Raw genomic sequence first — 23,407 nt, forward strand, 5'->3', positions numbered from 1 at the left:
CCTCTCCACACATCATCACACCATTGCAACTAAAGATACCACAGTATTCATTTCATAATGTATATTAAGCAACCTTTTCCAAATTGTCACAATTGTTTAATTACATTTTTAACACAGCTGGATGTTGTTCTGCTGAGTTCTCAAAGTGTAAATGAGGTAGGGTTTGAACACTTAGATCGGTTGTCATTTTATTCTCTAAAAAGAATTGGAACTAACCAGAAATTGTTTTGATATACTTTATTGTCCCCATGGGGGAATTTGACTTAAACCATCAACATATATGGGCACCCAACACCAGCAAACAGATGACATGAAAGATAATAAACCAATACCCACCCTGAGACATTAATCAGTTTGTGGTGTTGTACTGCAGTACAGCCTCTAAGCTCTGCTTATCTTAGGCTCCTGTTTAAAACTCCAACCGATACCGATTTTGATGATACAGGAAGGTTCCCAAACCATGCAGTCATTCTATAGTTGGAAACATGTTCCAAAACAGCCTGACGAATAACTTTCAATCATTGTTCATTTATTAAACAAAATGCTGAACATTTGGCCACAATCTGCTCAGAAACAAAAAGGTAAAAAGGCACTTTAACATTCAAAAGGATTTCTTAAACGGAACTAAAAAACAGTGATGTCAGTCACTCTGAAATGTAAATCCTGACTTCTTGTGCAGGAGGCTTCATATAGAAGTATCAAATACTACTCGATGTACATGGATTTAAAGTCCTTTAAACTTTAAACTAAAAGTGATTCTAAGATACTTTGTAAATTAGCATTTAGCAAAAACAACCATGAAGTTCACATCATTATTATCAGCCACTACTGTCCACTCACTGTGAAAATACTGTTAATAACAGAAGTAATAGTCATATGAAGAGAAACTTTACATTAAGATATTTACATCTCATCTTTGTTCAAAATATTTAACATTCAGTATCAGAGATGTAACTACTGTAAAAGTATTTCACTCAGTTCAACATGTCTCTACGAGAGTTTCAGCTCGATGGTTTCTCCTGTCTATGTTGATCCTCAGGTCACTTTTCCCACAATTGCTGCAAAAATGTTGCTCCTCACTTCTGAGGGTTCTTGTCAGTTTTGACCATGAACCACTAGAACTTTATAATCAAAATTCAAAGGATCAATATTAGATTAGATTCTATCCTCTGTGGGTTCTCATATGCTTTGTTAAATCTGAACCATCACAGAATCTTTTTCTGCAGGTCTTGCAAACGTACGGCTTCTCTCCTGTGTGGACTCTTCTCATGTGGACCAACAAGGTATTACTATACCCAAACCCTTTTCCACACGTTTTGCAGGAATAAGGCTTCTCACCTGTGTGAGTTTTCATATGATTTTCCAGGTGATGTTTACGTTGGAAATCTTTTCCACATGTTTTGCAGGAATACGGCCTCTCACCTGTGTGTGTTCTCATATGACTTTTTAATGCTGAAGAGTCAAAGACTCTTTTACCACAGGTCTTGCAAATGTACGGCTTCTCTCCTGTGTGTGTTCTCATATGGACCAACAAGCCACTACTATGCCCAAACCCATTTCCACATGTTTTGCAAGAATATGGCTTCTCACCTGTGTGAGTTCTCATGTGGTTTTTTAAAGCTGAAGCCTCACAGAATCTTTTTCCACAGGTCTTGCAAATGTACGGCTTCACACCTGTGTGGATTCTGATGTGGATTTCCAGGTGATGTTTACGTCTGAAATCTTTTCCACATGATTTGCAAGAATAAGGCTTCTCACCTGTGTGAGTTCTCATGTGGAGCAACAATCCACTACTACGCCCAAACCCTTTTCCACATGTTTTGCAAGAATATGGCTTCTCACCTCTGTGAGTTCTCACGTGTTTTTTTAAAGCTGAAGCTTCACAGAATCTTTTCCTGCAGGTCTTGCAAACGTACGGCTTCGCACCTGTGTGGATTCTCATGTGGATTTCCAGGTGATGTTTACGTCTGAAATCTTTTCCACATGTTTCACAAGAATAAGTCTTCTCACCTGTATGGATTCTCAGGTGTCTCTGCAATGCTGATTTATACTTAAAGTCTTTCCCACATGTGTCACATATGAAAGAGGTTTTACCTGTTTGAGTATTAGGGTGAATCTCTGACACGTTAGTGTTGTCTACGTTGTTGCTGTGACTTCTGCTCTTGTGTCGTCTCTTCTTTGGTTCTGGCTCTGCATTTCTAGTTGATCCTGAGTCTCCATGCTTGCCTCCTGTCTGATCTTAAGATTTGGATCAAACGATCAAAAGAGACAAACATCACCTTATTAATGAACGCTCATTTAGACTTAAATACTCTGTGTTCCCTTTATTAAAGGCTGGATGCAAAACAATCAGAGACACAAAGACCTCTACGGAGAGAATTGATGTCAAACAACACAACATGATGGCAAAGAGACACGACTAAAGTTTACTCTTTGAAACAGAGTTTAGGTTTTGTGGGTGGCTCTAATATGTTTTACTGCTCCAGATATTTAAATTTTACGGCCAATACGGTCTCTTTTGATAGTAAAGGTTGCTGCCCGCTGGCCTAGTTGAATGTGAGTGAAATCTGAAGAAAGAAACTTGAAAAGTATCTGGGAGAACATGAATTCAAACAGGAACATGCATGTGTGAAAAAGCTTTCTATCTGTCGACAGCAGTAAATATTCTCTTCTGTTAGAACGGGAAATCATTCTCGGAAAACCTCTTCTGATGAATGAAGGATATGTAACATTATTACACAGGTTGATTTACAATTAGACTAAAGAGATAAATGAGAAGAACAAACCTTTCTCAAGACACCAAACATCTTCAATACTGTTTCTCCACTTTAACCTTTCATCTACAGTCATTCCACAGACTTTAGTTTGCACCACTAAGATAGAGTAAGAACTATCAAATACTACTCAAGGTACATGAATTTTAGATTCTTGTTAAAAAAAACTGATTCTGTGATACTTAAAAGGAACATTTGGCAAAACCAAAGTTCACAAGTTCACATCATTACTTTAAAAGCCACTACTGTCCACTCACTGTGAAACTCACATTCTCCCTGGATTTGGGAGATTACAAAGGTTTCCAAAAAATACTGTTAATAATAAAAGTAAGTTATATGAAGAGAAACTTTACATTAAAGCTCCATTGTGTAATTTTTTGAGTTAATTCTCAGCAAAAACCCATTTGTTCTTTCACAAATATGTGCTCATTCATGTGTAACGAGCCCTTTTAAACTCAGTGGCACCATGACGAATGGCAGGGAGAGGGAGAAGATAACCAAGGAAGTTAAAAAGAGAATTAAAATGACAACGCGACAGGCAAGCAACAAGACCAAAGTTAATATTGGAATGGCTTTTTCAAGATGGAAAGAGCTCATAAGGAGCAAGGATTTTAAAAAGGGACACCAAAGTTGCCTGCTTTCTTCTCAAAAGGTAGTTCTGCTTATTTGTGTAAATTCAAAGTTTCATAGTTGCTTGACTAACTATAGCATGGTTGTGCATAACGCTAGAACAACATCTACGATACTTTTCCTCGCGCCAGTGAGGAAAAAGGATTGTCTGCCTTGTAAAATAGACATAATCATATGTGTCGTGATTTCCCTGGCAGACAACTCACATAATGGAGTTGTAACACAGACTAGCTACAGCTAGAACAGCTGCTGTAAACTCCTACGCTGTAAACATAATACAATAACTATTATTACACTGGAAGGAACACTCACGGATGAAGTTGTACTTCTTGGAATAATACGGCCACTGTAGGAGTTAAAATGTGCGCGGAATGGGAGGGGCTAGAAAATAATATTTAGTTGGTTGTCATATACAATTTCACCGCTAGATGGGAGAAATTCTCATGTGGACCGACAAGTTACTATTATATCCAAACTCCTTTCCACATTTTTTGCAGAAATATGGCTTCTCACCTGTGTGAATTCTCATATGCTTTAGTAATGCTGAAGAGTCATAGAATATTTTCCCACAAGTCTTGCAAATGTATGGCTTCTCTCCTGTGTGGATTCTCATGTGGACTAACAAGGCACAACTATATCTGAAATTTTTTCCACGTTTTGCAAACATACGGCTTCACTCCTGTGTGGGTTCTCATGTGGACCAACGAGTTATTATTAAGCCCAAACCCTTTTCCACATGTTTTGCAAGAATAAGGATTCTCACCTGTGTGAGTTCTCATGTGGTTTAATAAGTCTGAAGAGACACAGAATCTTTTCGTGCAGGTCTTGCAAACGTATGGCTTCTCACCTGTGTGGGCTCTTCTCATGTGGACCAACAAGTTACGACAACAACCAAACCTTTTTCCACATGTTTTGCAATAATATGACTTCTCACCTGTGTCGATTCTCTGTTTTTTCTTCAAACCTGAATTACACTTAAAGTCTTTCCCACATGTGTCACATATGAAAGACTTTTTACCTGTTGGAGTATTAGGGTGAATCTCTGACACGTTAGTGTTGTCTACGTTGTTGCTGAGACTTCTGCTCTTGCGTCGTCTCTTCTTTGGTTCTGGCTCTGTATTTCTAGTTGATCCTGAGTCTCCATGCTTGCCTCCTTTCTGATCTTGGCTCTCAGCTTCATGAGAGTTGGGAGAGAGGAGCTGGTGGTCACTGTTTGCTTCTGATACCACAGAGGTTATAACTGGCATGTTGAGCTGCTGGTCAGAGAGAACCTCCTCCTCCTTACAGACATGTTGCTGTGGGAGCTCTGGAGGGACAGACGACAAAAGAAATAGGATACTGCTGTTATTGGAGAAAAGAACAGAACACTTGCTGTTTTCTTCCTGAGACCATAGACTGTACACCACTGGTTCACAACCTTTTTAGTCTGAGGTTCCCCCACAGTCCTGTCAGATGAGCTCACGTACCCCTTCATCAATTCCCAAAGTATGCAAAGAAGTGACTCTTGTTATGGTTTGATACTATAAATTAAATGTAATTGAATACCTCAGTAAACACAAATAGTTTATGGGCTAAATTACTAGTTCTATGTTGTCTTCAATACAGCAGCATGATGTCAATTTAGTAAATTATGGCCCCATTTATCTAAGAATAGACTATAAAGCAGGGGATGCTTTAGGACCTGAAAATCAGGACAGAGGCTTATATTATATCATGTAAAGTTAAAAATGTATGTCGGATTTGTTTAAACAGACTTGTCCAACACAGTACAGGGGTAAAGTGAATAGTCCAGGTGATATGTTGACTTTTTCATAAAAGCACTGAATTGGTACACTTGTACAGTTTGGGGCCCTGAACATTTTCAGAAATGGAGCCATGGCAAAAACACCTCATGGTGGCTATTTAACTTTCCGCTGTAACCAGATTGTATATTATGCATCATATCTCCTGAACCAAACATGAAAACACACAATAGGTGCTGTCTACACCAGTCTTTTGATGGTCAACGATTAGAGTGGACCAACAAGACACTACTTAGTCTGAAAAGTTTTCCACGTTTTGCAAGAATATGGCTTCTCACTTTTATGGATTGTCAAATGCCTTTTTAATACTGAAACGTCAAATAATGTTTTCTCACAGAGCTTGCAAATGTACGACTTATGACCTGTGTGGGATTTCATGTGGACCAACAAGCCATTTTTTGTCTGAAACCTTTTTCCACATGTTTTGCAAGAATAAGGCTTCTCAGCCTTTCCCACATGTGTCACATATGAAAGAGGTTTTACCTGTTTGAGTATTAGGGTGAATCTCTGACACGTTAGTGTTGTCTACGTTGTTACTGTGACTTCTGCTCTTGCGTCGTCTCTTCTCTGGTTCTAGCTCTGCATTTCTAGTTGATCCTGAGTCTCCATGCTTGCCTCCTTTCTGATCTTGGCTCTCAGCTTCATGAGAGTTGGGAGAGAGGAGCTGGTGGTCACTGTTTGCTTCTGATACCACAGAGGTTAGAACTGGCATGTTGAGCTGCTGGTCAGAGAGAACCTCCTCCTCCTTACAGACATGTTGCTGTGGGAGCTCTGGAGGGACAGACGACAAAAGAAATAGGATACTGCTGTTATTGGAGAAAAGAAAAGAACACTTGCTCTGTTTTTCCTGAGACCATAGACTGTAAAAAATAATGGAAGGAGCTTCTGTGTCAGAAAAGTGGATCAAATGCTGAAGCTCATTAAAGCTGCATTCTCTCTAATTTTCAGCCGGACCCAAAAAGATTTTTATAGAAGTCCATATGAAAATGACCCTACTTCTCACTTAATTTATTACTCTGTAAACATTATCATAAGGACTTCATGGTCTTAATCGCTAGTTTGGTCCCATTTATTTTATGCAAAATAAAAGATTAAGCAGAGGATGTTTCAGGACCTGTCAAACAGGATAGAGGCTTTAATTATTGTAAAATCAAAAATATAAATCTGATGTGTTAAACAGATTTGGCCCACATAGTACAGGGATAAACTGAATAGTCCAGGTGATATGTTCACTTTTTCATAAAAGCATTGAATTTGTACACTTGTACAGTTTGGGGCACTGAACATTTTCAGAAATGGAGCCATCGCAAAAATGCTTTGTGGCGGCCATTTATCTTTCCGCTGTAACCAGATTATGTATTTTGCATCATATCTCCTGAACCAAACATGAAAACACACAATAGGTAACGTCTACCCGATGTTTTTACGGGTCAATGATTAGTTGGCCCTAAGACCTATAACTGAATAGATATTTATTTATTAAATATTAGGACCAGTTGTTGATGTGTTATAACTTAGGGCCCTCCAGTTTGGGAACCACCGTCATCAGGGTTAATGAACAAAAGGATTACGTGTTTAAAACTCTTCACCACTGGTTCACAACAACCTTTTTAGTCTGAGGTTCCCCCACAGTCCTGTCAGATGAGCTCACGTACCCCTTCATCAATTCCCAAAGTATGCAAAGAAGTGACTCTTGTTATGGTTTGATACTATAAATTAAATGTAATTGAATACCTCAGTAAACACAAAGAGTTTATGGGCTAAATTGCTAGTTCTATGTTGTCTTCAATACAGCAGCATGATGTCAATTTAGTAAATTATGGCCCCATTTATCTAAGAATAGACTATAAAGCAGGGGATGCTTTAGGACCTGAAAATCAGGACAGAGGCTCATATTATATCATGTAAAGTTAAAAATGTATGTCGGATTTGTTTAAACAGACTTGTCCAACACAGTACAGGGGTAAAGTGAATAGTCCAGGTGATATGTTCACTTTTTCATAAAAGCACTGAATTGGTACACTTGTACAGTTTGGGGCCCTGAACATTTTCAGAAATGGAGCCATGGCAAAAACACCTCATGGTGGCTATTTAACTTTCCGCTGTAACCAGATTGTATATTATGCATCATATCTCCTGAACCAAACATGAAAACACACAATAGGTGCTGTCTACACCAGTGTTTTGATGGTCAACGATTAGAGTGGACCAACAAGACACTACTTTGTCTGAAAAGTTTTCCACGTTTTGCAAGAATATGGCTTCTCACTTTTATGGATTGTCAAATGCCTTTTTAATACTGAAACGTCAAATAATGTTTTCTCACAGAGCTTGCAAATGTACGACTTATGACCTGTGTGGGATTTCATGTGGACCAACAAGCCATTTTTTGTCTGAAACCTTTTTCCACATGTTTTGCAAGAATAAGGCTTCTCAGCCTTTCCCACATTTGTCACATATGAAAGAGGTTTTACCTGTTTGAGTATTAGGGTGAATCTCTGACACGTTAGTGTTGTCTACGTTGTTACTGTGACTTCTGCTCTTGCGTCGTCTCTTCTCTGGTTCTAGCTCTGCATTTCTAGTTGATCCTGAGTCTCCATGCTTGCCTCCTTTCTGATTTTGGCTCTCAGCTTCATGAGAGTTGGGAGAGAGGAGCTGGTGGTCACTGTTTGCTTCTGATACCACAGAGGTTATAACTGGCATGTTGAGCTGCTGGTCAGAGAGAACCTCCTCCTCCTTACAGACATGTTGCTGTGGGAGCTCTGGAGGGACAGACGACAAAAGAAATAGGATACTACGGTTATTGGAGAAAAGAACAGAACACTTGCTCTCATATTTCCTGAGACCATAGACAAAAAATAATGGAAGGAGCTTCTGGGTCAGAAAAGTGGATCAAATGCTGAAGCTCATTAAAGACCCACTCCGATGAAAATCATGTTTTCCTAGGTGTTAACATTAGCATTTTTCTGATGTTAGAGGACATATCTTGAGAAAAATAAGCTCAAAGTTGTATTTCTGAGTATTTCTGCATTCAAATGTCTGTGAATCAGTAGCAGACGCTAAAATGCTGGCTAAAATAGACTGGAGTTGTGATGTAGTAACTCCACTGGGCGGGGCCACAAGCTCATACTCCCCCCACGTCCCGCCCGCTCAGGTTCTGAGAAGTAGAGAAGACGATGGCGGATCAACACCTATGTGCGGTAGCGGGTTGCAATTCTAAGAGGAGAGATAGTGGTATTAGCTTTCATGCTTTACCAAAACATGCTGCTGTGAGAGATAGATGGATTACGTTCCTTGGTCACGGCAATGTTAAAAACCAAACATCGGTTTGCGGTCAGCACTTCACAGAAGACTGTTTCACCAACTGGCAGGAGAAACAAATGGGCTTCGTCAGTAAATTATTTTTGAAGCCGGATGCAGTGCCTTCCATCAAGACACCATCAACTGGACAGCCTGTGTCTTTACCGGTAAGTTTATTTTTTTTTTCTGTCGGGAGCTAGTTCAACGATCCCGCCTGTTTGCTAGCAGAGTCCGGCCAAAGTGGCGCTTTTCTGTCAGGAGCCAATTCAACGATCCCGCCTGTTTGCTCATTACATCAGCTAACGTTACCTACCGGGCAAAAACGCCAGCGCTGCATTATGTGGCAACTCTCTGTTAACTTAGGTTCATCTGTGTTAAAGCGATGTAGATTATAATGTAATGTAATGTAATGCGTTTTACAGGGGCTTTTTTGAAGTTTTGTTTTGAATATGTGAATGTCACAGATACACACACACAAGCCGTTGCATGGCATTGTGAACCGAGCTCCGTGGCGCTGAAATTCGAACACATGCTGTAAGAAATAAGTCACTTTTCACCGTCTATCAATTGTCATCTAAATGGACTGTAATATGTAGTCATAGTAATACATGTCTGTTCATATTTAAAATTGTCATATTACAGCTATCCAAGTCAATCCATCCACCAGTTCCTTTGGAACCAATACTGAGGTGAAAGCAGAGTTTGGAGGATTTACTTCAACACCGGACAAGACAAGGCCCCCACCTTTGAAAAGGAGACGCCTTGAGACATTGCTGGATGACACAGAGGATCTGGATGATGCTGAGGAAGAACCAGTTGACAGTTCTCAGTCAACATATCACCCCAGCATGTTTTCTTTGAGTGACTCAACCATTGTCAGGTGATCACTTACTTTGTAGTCGAATTGCTGTATTATGTTTTATGAAAAGAGAGATGAAGTAATATAATATATTTCATCCTCCACCCACCCCACAGCCCTCCAACACCAATACAAGATATTGTAAAATATCTTGTATATGAAGATTGCCTCCTTGCTCTGTTCCATGACTGTCCAATCTGTCAGCGGACATGTGAGCTGGAGAAGTATGTCAGGGGAACATTTTTGTCAATCAGACAGAAATGTCCTTTCTGTGACTATTCCAGGCAGTGGAAAAGTCAGCCGATCATCGGCAGCACCCCAGCAGGCAACCTGCAGTTATCTTCTGCAGTACACTTTACTGGCACGTCATTTAGACAGATCAGCAAAGTAAGTAACCGTACATAAATGTGAATAAATGTAGCAAGAAGTGGATTCAAATATACAGCATTAATGGACGTATGTGTGTGTAATTTCTGTCTAATTTCAAAACATAATCAACTCATCAAGATTTGGTTGTGTTACAGGTTCTGTCTGCACTCAAAGTCTGCAACATAGTAGAGAGCACATATTTCCTCCATGCCTCATCATTTATGGAGCCATGTGTTTTCGCTGTGTGCAAGCGGACCCAAGCAGACCTGATCCAGGAAACAAAGAGTAGGCCTGGGGGAGCCGAGCTTGGGGGTGACATGAGAGCCAACAGCCCGGGACACTGTGCAAAATATGGCTCTTACTCAATGATGGACCTCAACACGGGAAAAATTATTGATGTCCAGTTGGTGCAGGTGAGATTATGGCACATGCCCACTTAGTCCAAAAGGTACAGGATATTGTCTTGTACTTTTGTGCATTTTTTGTTATTTAATTGCTTGAGGATTGAGCACCCATTCACACTTTGAGGGTTGAGGCCGTTGGACTACATACACACATTGGACTAGGAGCGCAATGAAAACATTTAATTTATTTCTGAATTAGATTTTATTCATTTATGCTCATGTGCAAAACCTGAATAATTCACAGTTTAAAATCAATCTATGAAAATAAATGTCACATGGTGAATATGACAGTCTGACCTTCTGCATTAATCATTTATTTTAATATCTCACCTATGACAGAATGTTGATGTGAAATAGAAAAAAAAACCATGAGTTTGTGCAATATTGTTTTCTCTAACCCCAGAGTAACGAATGTGACAGAAGTGCCAAAATGGAGAAAGAGGGCCTGATTAGGAGTCTCGATTTCCTGGAAAAATCTGCTGTGAAAGTTGCATCAATTGTTACTGACAGACACTCTCAAATCCAGAAGTTTTTGAGAATTGAGAGGAACGATATTGAGCACTTTTATGGTGTTTGGCATGTTGCCAAAGGTGAAGTAAATTTAAAAAATTGTTATTCACATGGTTCTTGAACTTTGATATACACGGTCCCAAGTAACAAACTTCCATTTGCTCATTCTCGCCATTCAGGTGTTTCGAAGAAAGTAGAGGCTCTGGCAAAGATGAAGGACTGCAATGAGTTAAAGAGATGGCAGCAGAGCCTGGTAAACCATCTGTACTGGTGTGCCATCTCTTCCTCATCGGGTGAAGAAGCGGTAGCTAAGTGGACATCATTCAGTAATCATGTCCAGAACATCCACAGCCATGACAACTGCACCTGCACCCTGCCTTGGATGGAAGCCGCCCCAAAAAGTGGTTGAAATCAGGCAAGTGTACCGGTATCCATGCTTTTGTTTGCTATAAATAATACATATCAACATTAATTTGCCAACTTGTTTGTGCTATTGCACAACTTTCCTAAAAGTGATATTGGATATGTGTATGGAAAAAGAATATTCTAATATTAATGCTATCAATATTTTAATTGCAGCATCAACGGCTTTGTTTAAACTGCAGAGGATTGTGTCAAACAAATACCTCTTAAAAGGTGTGGCAAAACTCAGCCCAAAGCACCAAACATCGGCCATTGAGGGTTTCCACAGCGTCATTCTGCGATTTGCCCCCAAAAATGTCGTCTTCTCCTACAGGGGAATGCTATGCAGGTAAACAGAATAGTCAATTTATTTGTTATTTGGAAAAGCACACACCTGTCTCTCACCTATATTCTTAGTTGAATCCAGGTTGGAATTTATTCATTTGTTTTTTTTGGATGGCCATTTTATATATTTCTGATTTCAGGTTGTATCTCGCTTCGCTGCATTTTAATGAAAATGGAAACAGGGAACATCTGACGTCTAGAGACGGAACACCAGCATACAAGATCAAATACCCCAAGCACAAGAAAGGAAAACACACGATCCAGCCACTGAAGAAAAAACCATCATATGGTAGATTAAAGACATATCAATAATTGTTTTATTTTTATTTATTTTTTTGGTACATACAGATTAATGATTATCTTTTCTTCCCAGCCTATGTGGACAACCTAATGCGCGTCTTCTTCGACGAGGTGCTGCATGAACCTGCAAAATTCACTGTTGAGCTTCAGGAACTGAAGATCCCAGACACCCTGTGTTCTCAGTTCCACAGACCAGACAAGCAAGAGGCTGTTGCTGCCTATGTATCTCGCTTCAGCCACTGATGCACTTTATTTATTTTGTGTCTTGGCAGACCTCAAACACAAATGACATGGCAGTCCATTCTTTCTGGTTGATTATTTTAATTCATATGATGTTTAATTTCAATCATTAACAGACAGTGCCTGGAGTCAGGGTCAGGACAACACAGAGAGGATATATATCTATATCTATATATATATAGATAGATAGATAGATATAGATAGATATATAGAGATATATATATAGATAGATATATAGAGATATATATAGATATATATATATATAGAGAGAGAGATCTAGTGAGAGAGAGAGAGATCTAGTGGTGTAAGAAGCCAACATAATTTCCCTCAGGGTCTGGATACTGCTGGCGGATTCTGACCACGACACAGGATGGGATCACTATCCTACTGCCATGGCCCAAGTACCCCCACACCCAGCTGACAAACTGGCGGTAGGCCAGATACCTCCTCTGCCTGTGAAAAAAATGCAAGATTATAACTACTGTATATACTTAAATGTATACTTTAATAATAATAATAATAATAATAATAATAAAATGTGATTACTGTTTTAGTAAATCATTATTTGTTGCAATATTTTGTACTACAAAAATCTGAAATGCAGACACGATGTGGGATCTTGTGATTTCTCCTACGCATCTTTTGATGTGCACAAACTGTATTTTAGTATTATATATTTTATTACTGTATAGGGAACAGTATTTTACTTAGGCATTATAAACATTTATCAGCAAAGGGCCGTGGAGGGCTCTGAAAATATTTAGGGCGTTCTCAAGTGCAAATTCATCCAGGCACACTGGCTCTTATCCTGGGTGAAGACTCATACAGGTAGGAGGCTGCAGTAGAGCCCTTAGTTTGACAACAACCTAAAAGTGGAAAAATACCGACAGCATCAATTATGTGGACAGTGGCCTATATTGGAGACAAAATAATTATCAATACAATTGTAAATAAGTAATTTATAGCATCATATAATCTACCTTGGGTATTTCCCAGCAGCAAATATTCTCAGAAGCAATGGGCATTGTAATGCATTTACCACATGAACACCTGATGGGGGAGGGGTGGAATAATAAATACATGCACAATTTAACTTTAAACTTAGGTTTTCAATGTGCTCTATAAGTAAACTTAAATTTAGATTTGATTCTGCAGCACTATGATTTATTCTTTGTGTGATAGCTATGAAAACTTCAAAAAGGCTAATCTGACTAAATGTTTGGAGCATGTCCACAAACATATTTATTTACTAACTATGTTATTAGGAGTTATTGGCCTGAAAATAGTCAATTCAAGAGATTACAAAAACAATACCATTCTGATACATCCACTTGTAGACGACTTGGACTATGTACGTCCTCTTGTTCATCTTGTTCCTCGTCCGAGCTGGCATCTGGCTCAAAACTGTAGGGCTGGATAGCTCCAATATTGTTCTCCATTTTTGTTGCAACGGTAATGACAGGTTGGGGGTGAAAAGCTAGGTGACAGCTAGCGGGAGGGAGAGAGAGCTCTCAGCAACGAGGAGGGGGAGGGTCGTCTCCGTGCCAACGGCTCCGCCCACAACGCAGAGGCGAATTGCTAATGAGCTACTGCCGCTCTGCTGAAGCGAAGTCCCAGAAAACGGCACAGGTTTTGTGATTTTGGCTAAAAATGGCATAATCATCATTTAAAGACCACTGAGAATGTTTAAAAATAGCTCAAAATATGATCGGAGTGGGACTTTAAAGCTGCATTCTCTCTAATTTTCAGCCAGCTCCAAAAAGATTTTTATAGAATGTAATGTCCATGTGAAAATGACCCTACTTCTCACTTAATTTATTACTCCGTAAACATTATCATAATGACTTTATGGTCTCAATCACTAGTTTGGTCCAATTTATTTTATGCAAAATAAAAGATTAGATTAGCAGTGGATGTTTCAGGACCTGTCAAACAGGATAGAGGCTTTAATTATTGTAAAATAAAAAATTTAAATCTGATGTGTAAACAGATTTGTCCCACACAGTACAGGGATAAACTGAATAGTCCAGGTGATATGTTCACTTTTTCATAAAAGCATTGAATTGGTACACTTGTTCAGTTTCAGATTCAGCAACTGCACGGCCTATTTCTCGCTTAAAAGGTTTTCAGAAACACGTTTCAGTGAACTATTTTTGGAAAATACAAGATCGTATTCAGAACGAGACACCATTAGAGTCGGTTTTGAAATTCGGGATCAGCCAGATCCACGTGAAGCGTTCGTCCAATCAGCTGCCATGTGTTGCATTCGTCACGCTCATTATTTCTGGTGTTTTAACATAGGTGTCGAAAGTGGGCAAGTTAGTGCACATTAACGGAACTGACGAACGATGCACACGCGCTCTGAACGGAGACAAGCGAACCGAACGGTTCAGGTGTTTTTTCATGAACCGTACCACCCCGAATATCTATCTGTCCCAATTGTGTAATTATTCATTATATAAAAGTAGATATTGTTATTTTGTCATACTTGTTGAATTGTAAATGTTTAGGTTGGTTTGGTTAGCAATCCTACTACTACAGTATATCTACCTAAAGTGAGGCTGAATCTTTTAACCATTAATCCATTACTTTCAGCTAACCATTTTAACTGATTATGCAGTACTTTCTAGGGGTGCACTGATCCGATATTAGGACCGGATATCTGGCCTTTCTTAAACCTTTTAGTTTTCTAGCCATCCCACCACTTTTCTAACTGCCCCCAACTAATGGGAAGGATGGCAGGTGTGATAGGCTAGCCCATTGATACCAGTGTTGGGCAAGTTAATTCCAAAATGTAATACATTATTGATTACTAGTTACTGTCATCTGAGAGTAATTAGTTATATTACAATATTACTGTCTCTGAATTGTAATGCTTACACTACTTTTGCGTTACTTTCACCAAAATAGAAGCAGAAGTATTCTTGGCAGGTAGCTTGTGAATTTCACCAGGGGTCAACAAAGTCTCATCTTTATCCACTTTAATACATCATAATTTATTCATATTATTTTGTAATATTAATCTGACGCTGCAAAGTATCTAAAGCTATAAAATAAATAGTTAAGTAAAACGTTCAACAGCCTACTTGACTCTGAATTGTGGTGGACTAGAAGTAGCCTAATAAGTAGGAGAAAATTAAAAATACCCTATTAAAATTGAATCAAAGTAGCCGACGGAAGGCTATAGTTACTTTTCACCGCTGATGAAATGTAATACTACGTGTAGCAAGACTAAACATTAATTCTCGACATGTTATCTGTCAGTTGCTCGGTCACACTGCTGTCGGCACTGACAGGACACAGATGTTTTCAGTTACTGTCTCTGGTTCTGGTTCTGACCACGGGAAACAGTGACGGGACAGCTCGCTTCAACGCAGCGGAAACAACTCAGGAAAATAATGTCTGTGTCGCAAATGTATCCGTCTCTGCAGTCATTTCAACCACTGAATTATAACGCGTTACTCCCATCACTGAAGGACACTATGAGCGCTTTTTTCTTATCATACATTTATTTTTAATATCATTATCTTTCAGGGGGTGGGGAGTATTTGTTTAAGGGGCTGTGTTTGTTACCTGTTGCCCCTTGGTGACTAATGTTGATGTCTGTCTTGCACACGGTGCAGAACGGGTGAGGAGGTTCTATATACTGTCTCTGTGAGGTAGCCTGGACATGTGGAGGCCTGATGAGGTTCTATATACTGTCTCTGTGAGTTAGCCTGGACATGTGGAGGCCTGATGAGGTTCTATATACTGTCTATGTGAGTTAGCCTGGATATGTGGAGGTGTGATGAGGTTCTATATACTGTCTATGTGAGGTAGCCTGGACATGTGGAGGCCTGATGAGGTTCTATATACTGTCTATGTGAGGTAGCCTGGACATGTGGAGGTGTGATGAGGTTCTATATACTGTCTATGTGAGGTAGTCTGGACATGTGGAAGTGTGATGAGGTTCTATATACTGTCTATGTGAGGTAGTCTGGACATGTGGAAGTGTGATGAGGTTCTATATACTGTCTATGTGAGGTAGTCTGGACATGTGGAGGTGTGATGAGGTTCTATATACTGTCTATGTGAGGTAGTCTGGACATGTGGAGGTGTGATGAGGTTCTATATACTGTCTATGTGAGTTAGCCTGGACATGTGGAGGTGTGATGAGGTTCTATATACTGTCTATGTGAGTTAGCCTGGACATGTGGAGGCCTGATGAGGTTCTATATACTGTCTATGTGAGTTAGCCTGGACATGTGGAGGTGTGATGAGGTTCTTTATACTGTCTATTTGAAGTATCCTGGACATGTGGAGGCAAAGCCATCTCTCCCGTTAATAAATCCCTCCGAACCTTTTTTTGAGGCGGTTCAGCCGTGGCATGCAAGCCTACAGTTCTCCGGACAGCCTGGCTTGCAGAATTGAATTTAACGCGCAAAGCATTTGGCTAGGAGCAGGCTAGGAGGGGCAGGTGGGCGGAGGGTTAAAATGCAGCGCTCTGATTGGCCGAAAGCTTTTCACTCCACTGCTCAGCGGCAGAATCAACGTCATAGATGTAGATTGCATAGAAACTGAAACCAGAGAAATGTGAGATGCAACAAAATGCGTACCTTGAGAGCAGCGAATCGTACAAGCGTACTTAATGGTCAAAATGCGTGCAGAGTACAAAAAATGCATACATGTTGGCAGGTCTGAGTTTGTTTTTTTTTTTTCCTCCATCGCAGCACCGGGAGCCCCATTACCTGCGTACCCTTCTCACTCATGGTAGGAACTTTATAACAACAATTAATAACCCACAACTAACTCTCTTTAAAAGGATAAAACACCATAGCATATAACAATTTGTGACTTAAACAGTTTCTAACACTAATAATTTTACATTTACAAATCTACACCGCCAAACAGCATACTGGTTAACATTATAGCTGCTAGCCTAGCTAGTGTAGAAATATATTGGGTTTAGAATAAGAATGTCCTGTAGCCTGAGATGGCCTCGCTGTCTCCTCCTGTCTGGCATGTGTAAGATAAGACGGGTTCAAATTTAGTGGAGCAAAAGTGCTCCTGATTAGTTTAATAAACAATTGGAACAGAATGCACCTAATGAAATCTCTTAAAGGAACAGACAATCTCTAGCGCGCAACTTCTCTATCTTCTCGGAGACAGAAAGTCTGAGTGATATCCAACCAATTGGTGGCCCACAAGAAATGGCGGGAAGAGGAATCTGAAGATGAATAAAAGAATAGGGAAAAAGAAGGTCCGGCGTCAGACCCTGAAAGACTTTGTTGGTGGTTAGGGAGAGAAAGTCTCGAAGGAGCGGCTGATCCATATGCATATGAAAGATTTGTTTGCAATATCATTTTACTAAAGATTGTTATAGTTTAACTGAATGAATCCTGAGTATTCATTTCTTGGTCTGCCTTTCAACGAACACAATAAGTAAAGGGGAAACTTTGAGAAGTGACCGGTGGTTCTTAAAAGACTCTGGCTTTTTGAGCCAGAGTAGAATCGGTCGCTTTTTTTCCTACACTAGCCAGGTAGCATAACAGTCTGTTAAGCTGGGAGAGGCTCCGGTCGCTACTGCACATTCAAGAACCGAGAAGAAAGTTAGAGGATGAAGAAAGACCGGAGATACATCAGACCAGCTCAAGAGTCAGCCGTCTGTTGTTCCCAAGTTTTTTGTTTCTAAAAAAATCGGACACAATTTAGCCACTGTTGTTGCCCGTCGCTCTAACGTTACTCGGCCGTGCTAACGTTACCGTGCTAACGTTACTGTGCTAACGTTAAAGACATGTCACTTCAAACATGCAGCGGAGAAACATTATGAACGCAATCCACCTCCGGTCCCGCTACAGATCGTTGAGAAAGACGGTTCAGAGCAATGTATCAAACACTGGATTTAAGATGTCTCGCCTCGCTGAAATACGTCCTCCAACCTGCTAACGTTATTCAAACAGCGAAGGAGGCTGACAGCGGAGCTCCGTTCAGTCGCCCACTACAACAACCTAACTTACCTGTGGACAAGGTAATGTCTATACAACTAGCTTACAACTATTTGGTTTTGAAAGGAAAACAATGTTAAAGTTGTTTGTATGTGTAGGCTATTCATTCAATTTGAGTTTACTTTACTACTTTGCAGTTTGCACAATAAAAATAGTTTAGATTCTGTAACTGTTTCATGGACTCTCCTTCATATAAAGTTATTGTATAATGTCATAGAGGAAAATCCTTTAGTAATAAAAGCTTTTAGTAAACATGATGACATTAACATGTTTTTTTGACATTCTATGTATTCTTGACAGTAGAATAAGCCATTATAAACCTATATAAAAGGTGGCCCATTATTGAAGGCCCATTATTGTTATTTATTTAAATTTATTTTAAGAAGTTTGATTACATTATATTTTCGATTTGAATGCACAATTGTTTCTTAAATAACAAATAAATAAGATTTCAAAACATTACATCTATGGTATTTTGTCTTAGTTAGGAAAGTAATGTTTAGTTAGGAAGGTCTGGTGCCTTTAGTCTCTTCCACATGGTGGGAGGAAGGTATAAGGTGGAAGGTATACAGTTTATTATTAATTCAGCAACGGTATCGGATAAGTATCGGGTATCGAAAGATACACAAAGCCCTGGCATTGGTATCGGGACTGAAAAAGTCGGATCGGTGCATCCCTAGTACTTTCAGGTTACTATTACAACCCTTTCTCCACTTCTTTTAGCTACTCATTACAACTATTTCGTAATACTTATTACCAGCTATTATTTCTACTATTTATTCATTATTTTTAGCTAAACTTGCTCGCTTGCTTTCTAGTCTTCATTCACTCCTAAATAACTGCACCCTGTTTACATGTTACAGCTGGAATAGACCCGGGTTCGATTCCTACTGTGATACATCAACCAATGTGTTCCTGAGCAAGCCACTTAACCCCTAGTTGCTCCAGAGGCGTGCAACCTCTGATACATACATAGCAATTATAAGTCCCTTTGGATAAAAGCGTCAGCTAAATTACATGTAATGTGATAATTAATATTCTATCAAATCATAATTCTCAACATCATTAAATCAGCTCATTGTGAGACAGACCAACCTTTCAAACACAAGGTAGGAGCTGCAATCACTTTTTGAGTGGAAATGTGCATTTTATGGGTTGTATTGGTCATTTCAATAGGTATATTATAGTGCTGTCAAACGATTCAAATATTTAATCGCGATTAATCGCATTAATGTCATAGTTAACTCACGATTAATCACAATTAATCACACATTTTTATCTATTCTAAATGTCCCTTGATTTCTTTTTGTCCCATTATGTTTTTTCGTTTTAATGCTCTTATCAACATGGAAAAGTGGATCGGTTTGCTTTGTGCAAATGTTTTTTTATTGAAAACAACATTGGCATATACGTAGTGTTCAATTTCACACTAACATTCTCACTTGGAAATAATAATCTGTCACATAATGTAACACTGTTACCTCCATTTTCTACTGCAGATAGTACTGCCTCATGCCTGAGGCGAGCGTGGCTGGTCGTCATAGCGACTATGGTTTCCCCCGACTCATTTCCTGTTTGTCGTTGTCCATAACCAACGTAAAATCAAGAAGAGGGTTAACTTTTCCTGCTACAGGTTTCCCACCGTGGTCAGAAAGAACAGAGGAGACACTTTGTTTCTCTTCCTGACTGTAGAGTCACTACTCGCTCTGAAGCTAATCGCCGTGACGAGCCTGCTAGCTACGCGGCTCGCAAGCCCAAACAAGTGTGTGCAGCCGCAGCGTGTGTCTGTTTTGTTTCCGGTCTGTGAAATTAGGAATCCCACAATCCGCTATCCTAACCACTCGAGGTGAAATGCCTCGAGCTGCTTCGTAGGGCGGGTCTTGGCGTGGCCATAGTGGGATTCGTAATTTTGCTTCCGGTCTAGCTAGATCCAAAAGATCGTTAATCCTTCTTTAACTGTCTATACGTTAATCGCATGATAAATACATTTTCACCGTTAAAATTATTTTGCGTTAACGCCATTAATAACGCGTTAAACTGACAGCCCTAGTATATTATCAACAGTTAAAAGGTTGTGGGTGGGCTATAATCTATCAAATATAAGCCTCCATCATTAAACCAATTTAACCATTTCCAAGGTAGGAGGATGGGTCTAATCAGGGCACAGGGCGCTCCTGCTGACAGTAATCACATGTTGGCACAACAGGGACTCCGTAGATATCTGTGGTTCTAACCAGGATTAAAATAATAGCGTGTAAACCAAGGAGGTAAGCGAGCGTCTGGCAAGCATAGCTTCTATGGTGCAATTTTGATGCAACATATCTTGCAATAAAAAGAATGAAATGTAGAAAACAGTAAAATCATAAAAGGTTACATAGAAACAGGAAGAGGAAATTGTCACACTACTACTGCGTATTAAAATCCATTCTAAACAGGTAGGTTTTGAGTTTAGACCTGAAAAGAGCAACATCTGTAATTGTGCGAATATCAGGGGGTAACTTGTTCCACAGTCTTGGGGCAGCAACCGCAAAAGCCTGATCACCCCATCGTTTGTACCTTGACCTCGGGACTTCTAAAACCAGTTGGTTAGAAGACCGCAAAGACCGGTTGTGCTCACGCAAGGTTAAAATCTCGGATAAGTACTCCGGGGCCAGGCCATTAAGGGCCTTAAAAACAAACCATAAAATCTTAAAATCTATTCTAAAAACGCACAGGGAGCCAATGTAGAGTTTAAAGACTCTATTTGTCCATGGTTTATTTCTACATTGTATTCACAATGTATAAAAGGCTCCATTACCTCGTAGCTCACGTTATGGCTCCGTAGCAGACGCTTTTATAACAATAGGCTAACGATTGGGTCATAACCACGAGACTTACTGTCACACAGTAGAGGAATTACCGTATAGTACAGGAGAAGCTCACAGGCAGTTTGGACTTCAATTAGCTGTTTAGGTTTAATTACTAATGTTAACTAGCATGTTAGTGATCAATAATTACTAATTTTAACTAGCATGTTAGTGATCAATAATTACTAATGTTAACTAGCATGTTAGTGATCAGTAATTACTAATGTTAACTAGCATGTTAATGATCAGTAATTACTAATGTTAACTAGCATGTTAGTGATCAATAATTACTAATGTTAACTAGCATGTTAGTGATCAGTAATTACTAATGTTAACTAGCATGTTAGTGATCAGTAATTACTAATGTTAACTAGCATGTTAGTGATCAGTAATTACTAATGTTAACTAGCATGTTAGTGATCAGTAATTACTAATGTTAACTATCATGTTAGTGATCAGTAATTACTAATGTTAACTATCATGTTAGTGATCAGTAATTACTAATGTTAACTATCATGTTAGTGATCAGTAATTAGCCTGTGTCTATGTTATCTCCTTACATATACCTACACTCTCCGTCTCTGTGAGATTGGGAATGATTGAGATTTCTCTCTCACAGCTACCAGAAGACTTCACACTTTCAGACACGTTGCTCACGTCACATCTACGTCTTCAAGCTCAGTTGGAGGCTGCTCAGTAACACTCAGCCAGCACCGGGAAAGAGACTTCTGATATCCTCCACTGGTCTCAGACCAGAGATACGGGGTCTGCTGCTCCAGTATATATATATATATATATATATATATATATATATATATATATATATATATATACTGTCTATGATGTGAACTCACCTATCCTGTGTAACATATAGAACCAGGATTCAAATAGTAGCGGTTAAACTCACCTATCCTGTGTAACCTGATTTCTGGTCTCCAAACGCCATCCAACAGTCTGCGCTGCCGAGCGATCTCTTCCTCGTACTCGACGATAGTTTTTTCAACAACTCGGAATATTTGTTCAGCAGCAGCAGTTAGTCGCTCGGTGACAAACTCTCTCAAACACTCAACTGAAGACATTGTTGCTTAGTTCCAGCTGAAAGAATCATCTGCTCTACGACTACAATACCGTCTTCCAGCTCATTCAACAGCAGCATGCAGCTAACGCTACGGCCAGCAGCCTTGTTTACTTCCGCTGGCTGTCACACTCATTAAGGTCCGACGGGAAACGGGAGGAAGCTTTTCTTTCCGCTTTCAGCTGAGGGCATTTTATTCAAACTTGTGTGTTTAACATCTGCTCATTTCGGCAGTAGACCATACTGTCCGAACTGGATTGATATTCCGAGTCATATGTTTCATATTTGTCGAGTTGTGAAGGTTTTTCACTAATGTGTTCAAACTGAAAACTGAATTTGGTGAATCAGCTTTTCCTCAAAAAGAGAACGGGCTATTTCTGCTTAAATTAACGTGAGACAGTCGGGCCTTTTATCACATAAACACCTATGAGGAACATATGTGTACAAATAATTAAAGTTATGATGTTATTGTAGTAGTCTTTGTATCTAAAGTGTGTTTTCCTCTTCTCTCCTTCAGCAGTTCCCTGAGCGGCCGTTACAGAGCGGTCAGACAGCGACACTCAGTGGCAGCTTGGTGGAACTGCAGCTGCTACTTCTTCAGAAAACCAGCAGTCAGGGGGAGGGTTTCTCTTCCTGCTTCCTACAACAGTTCAACACCAAATAATGGCATCACATGACGTGTAACACTATAGAAAAAACGAATAAGCAGAGGTGTAAGAAGTCTTCCGATTATTTCAGGAGAAATACCAGTGTCATTTATAGTAATTTCAGAGTAACCCTGAAATCTGTCAATCAGCTGTACTAAAATACAAACATACCGTTTTTAGACTATGTATTAATTTCAGTGTATATCAAGCAACTTTTTCCAAATTGTCATAATTGTTTAATTACATTTTTAACACAGCTGGATGTTGTTCTGCTGAGTTCTCAAAGTGTAAATGAGGTAGGGTTTGAACACTTAGATCGGTTGTCATTTTATTCTCTAAAAAGAATTGGAACTAACCAGAAATTGTTTTGATATACTTTATTGTCCCCATGGGGGAATTTGACTTAAACCATCAACAGATATGGGCACCCAACACCAGCAAACAGATGACATGAAAGATAATAAACCAATACCCACCCTGAGACATTAATCAGTTTGTGGTGTTGTACTGCAGTACAGCCTCTAAGCTCTGCTTATCTTAGGCTCCTGTTTAAAACTCCAACCGATACCGATTTTGATGATACAGGAAGGTTCCCAAACCATGCAGTCATTCTATAGTTGGAAACATGTTCCAAAACAGCCTGATGAATAACTTTCAATCATTGTTCATTTATTAAACAAAATGCTGAACATTTGGCCACAATCTGCTCAGAAACAAAAAGGTAAAAAGGCACTTTAACATTCAATAGGATTTCTTAAACAGAAATAAAAAACAGTGATGTCAGTCACTCTGAAATGTAAATCCTGACTTCTTGTGCAGGAGGCTTCATGTAGAAGTATCAAATACTACTTGAGGTACATAGATTTAAAGTCCTTTAAACTTTAAACTAAAAGTGATTCTAAGATACTTTGTAAATTAGC

General features: G+C 39.4%; 1 protein-coding gene across 3 annotated transcripts in view; it reads right to left on the reverse strand.

The window, feature by feature from the left end:
* Positions 1-222: 222 nt before the first annotated feature.
* The window catches only part of LOC114555214 (zinc finger and SCAN domain-containing protein 2-like), a 46,891-nt gene continuing 23,706 nt past the window's right edge, over positions 223-23,407 (reverse strand). Inside the window, exons 5-9 of one of the 3 annotated variants that reach the window (XM_028577452.1) lie at positions 7,681-7,968; positions 5,690-5,977; positions 4,423-4,710; positions 2,095-2,238; positions 223-1,974 (exon numbers count right to left, since the gene is read on the reverse strand). In XM_028577452.1, the coding sequence (XP_028433253.1) occupies positions 1,163-1,974; positions 2,095-2,238; positions 4,423-4,710; positions 5,690-5,977; positions 7,681-7,968 (1,820 nt within the window). In that variant the 3' untranslated portion in view covers positions 223-1,162. Of the gene's footprint in view, positions 2,059-2,094; positions 2,239-4,422; positions 4,711-5,653; positions 5,978-7,680; positions 7,969-23,407 lie in introns of all 3 variants that reach the window. The other 2 variants (XM_028577455.1, XM_028577454.1) reach the window with 2 other exon arrangements.

Source organism: Perca flavescens, chromosome 5, assembly GCF_004354835.1.
Source record: "Perca flavescens isolate YP-PL-M2 chromosome 5, PFLA_1.0, whole genome shotgun sequence".
Taxonomy (NCBI): Eukaryota; Metazoa; Chordata; class Actinopteri; order Perciformes; family Percidae; genus Perca; species Perca flavescens.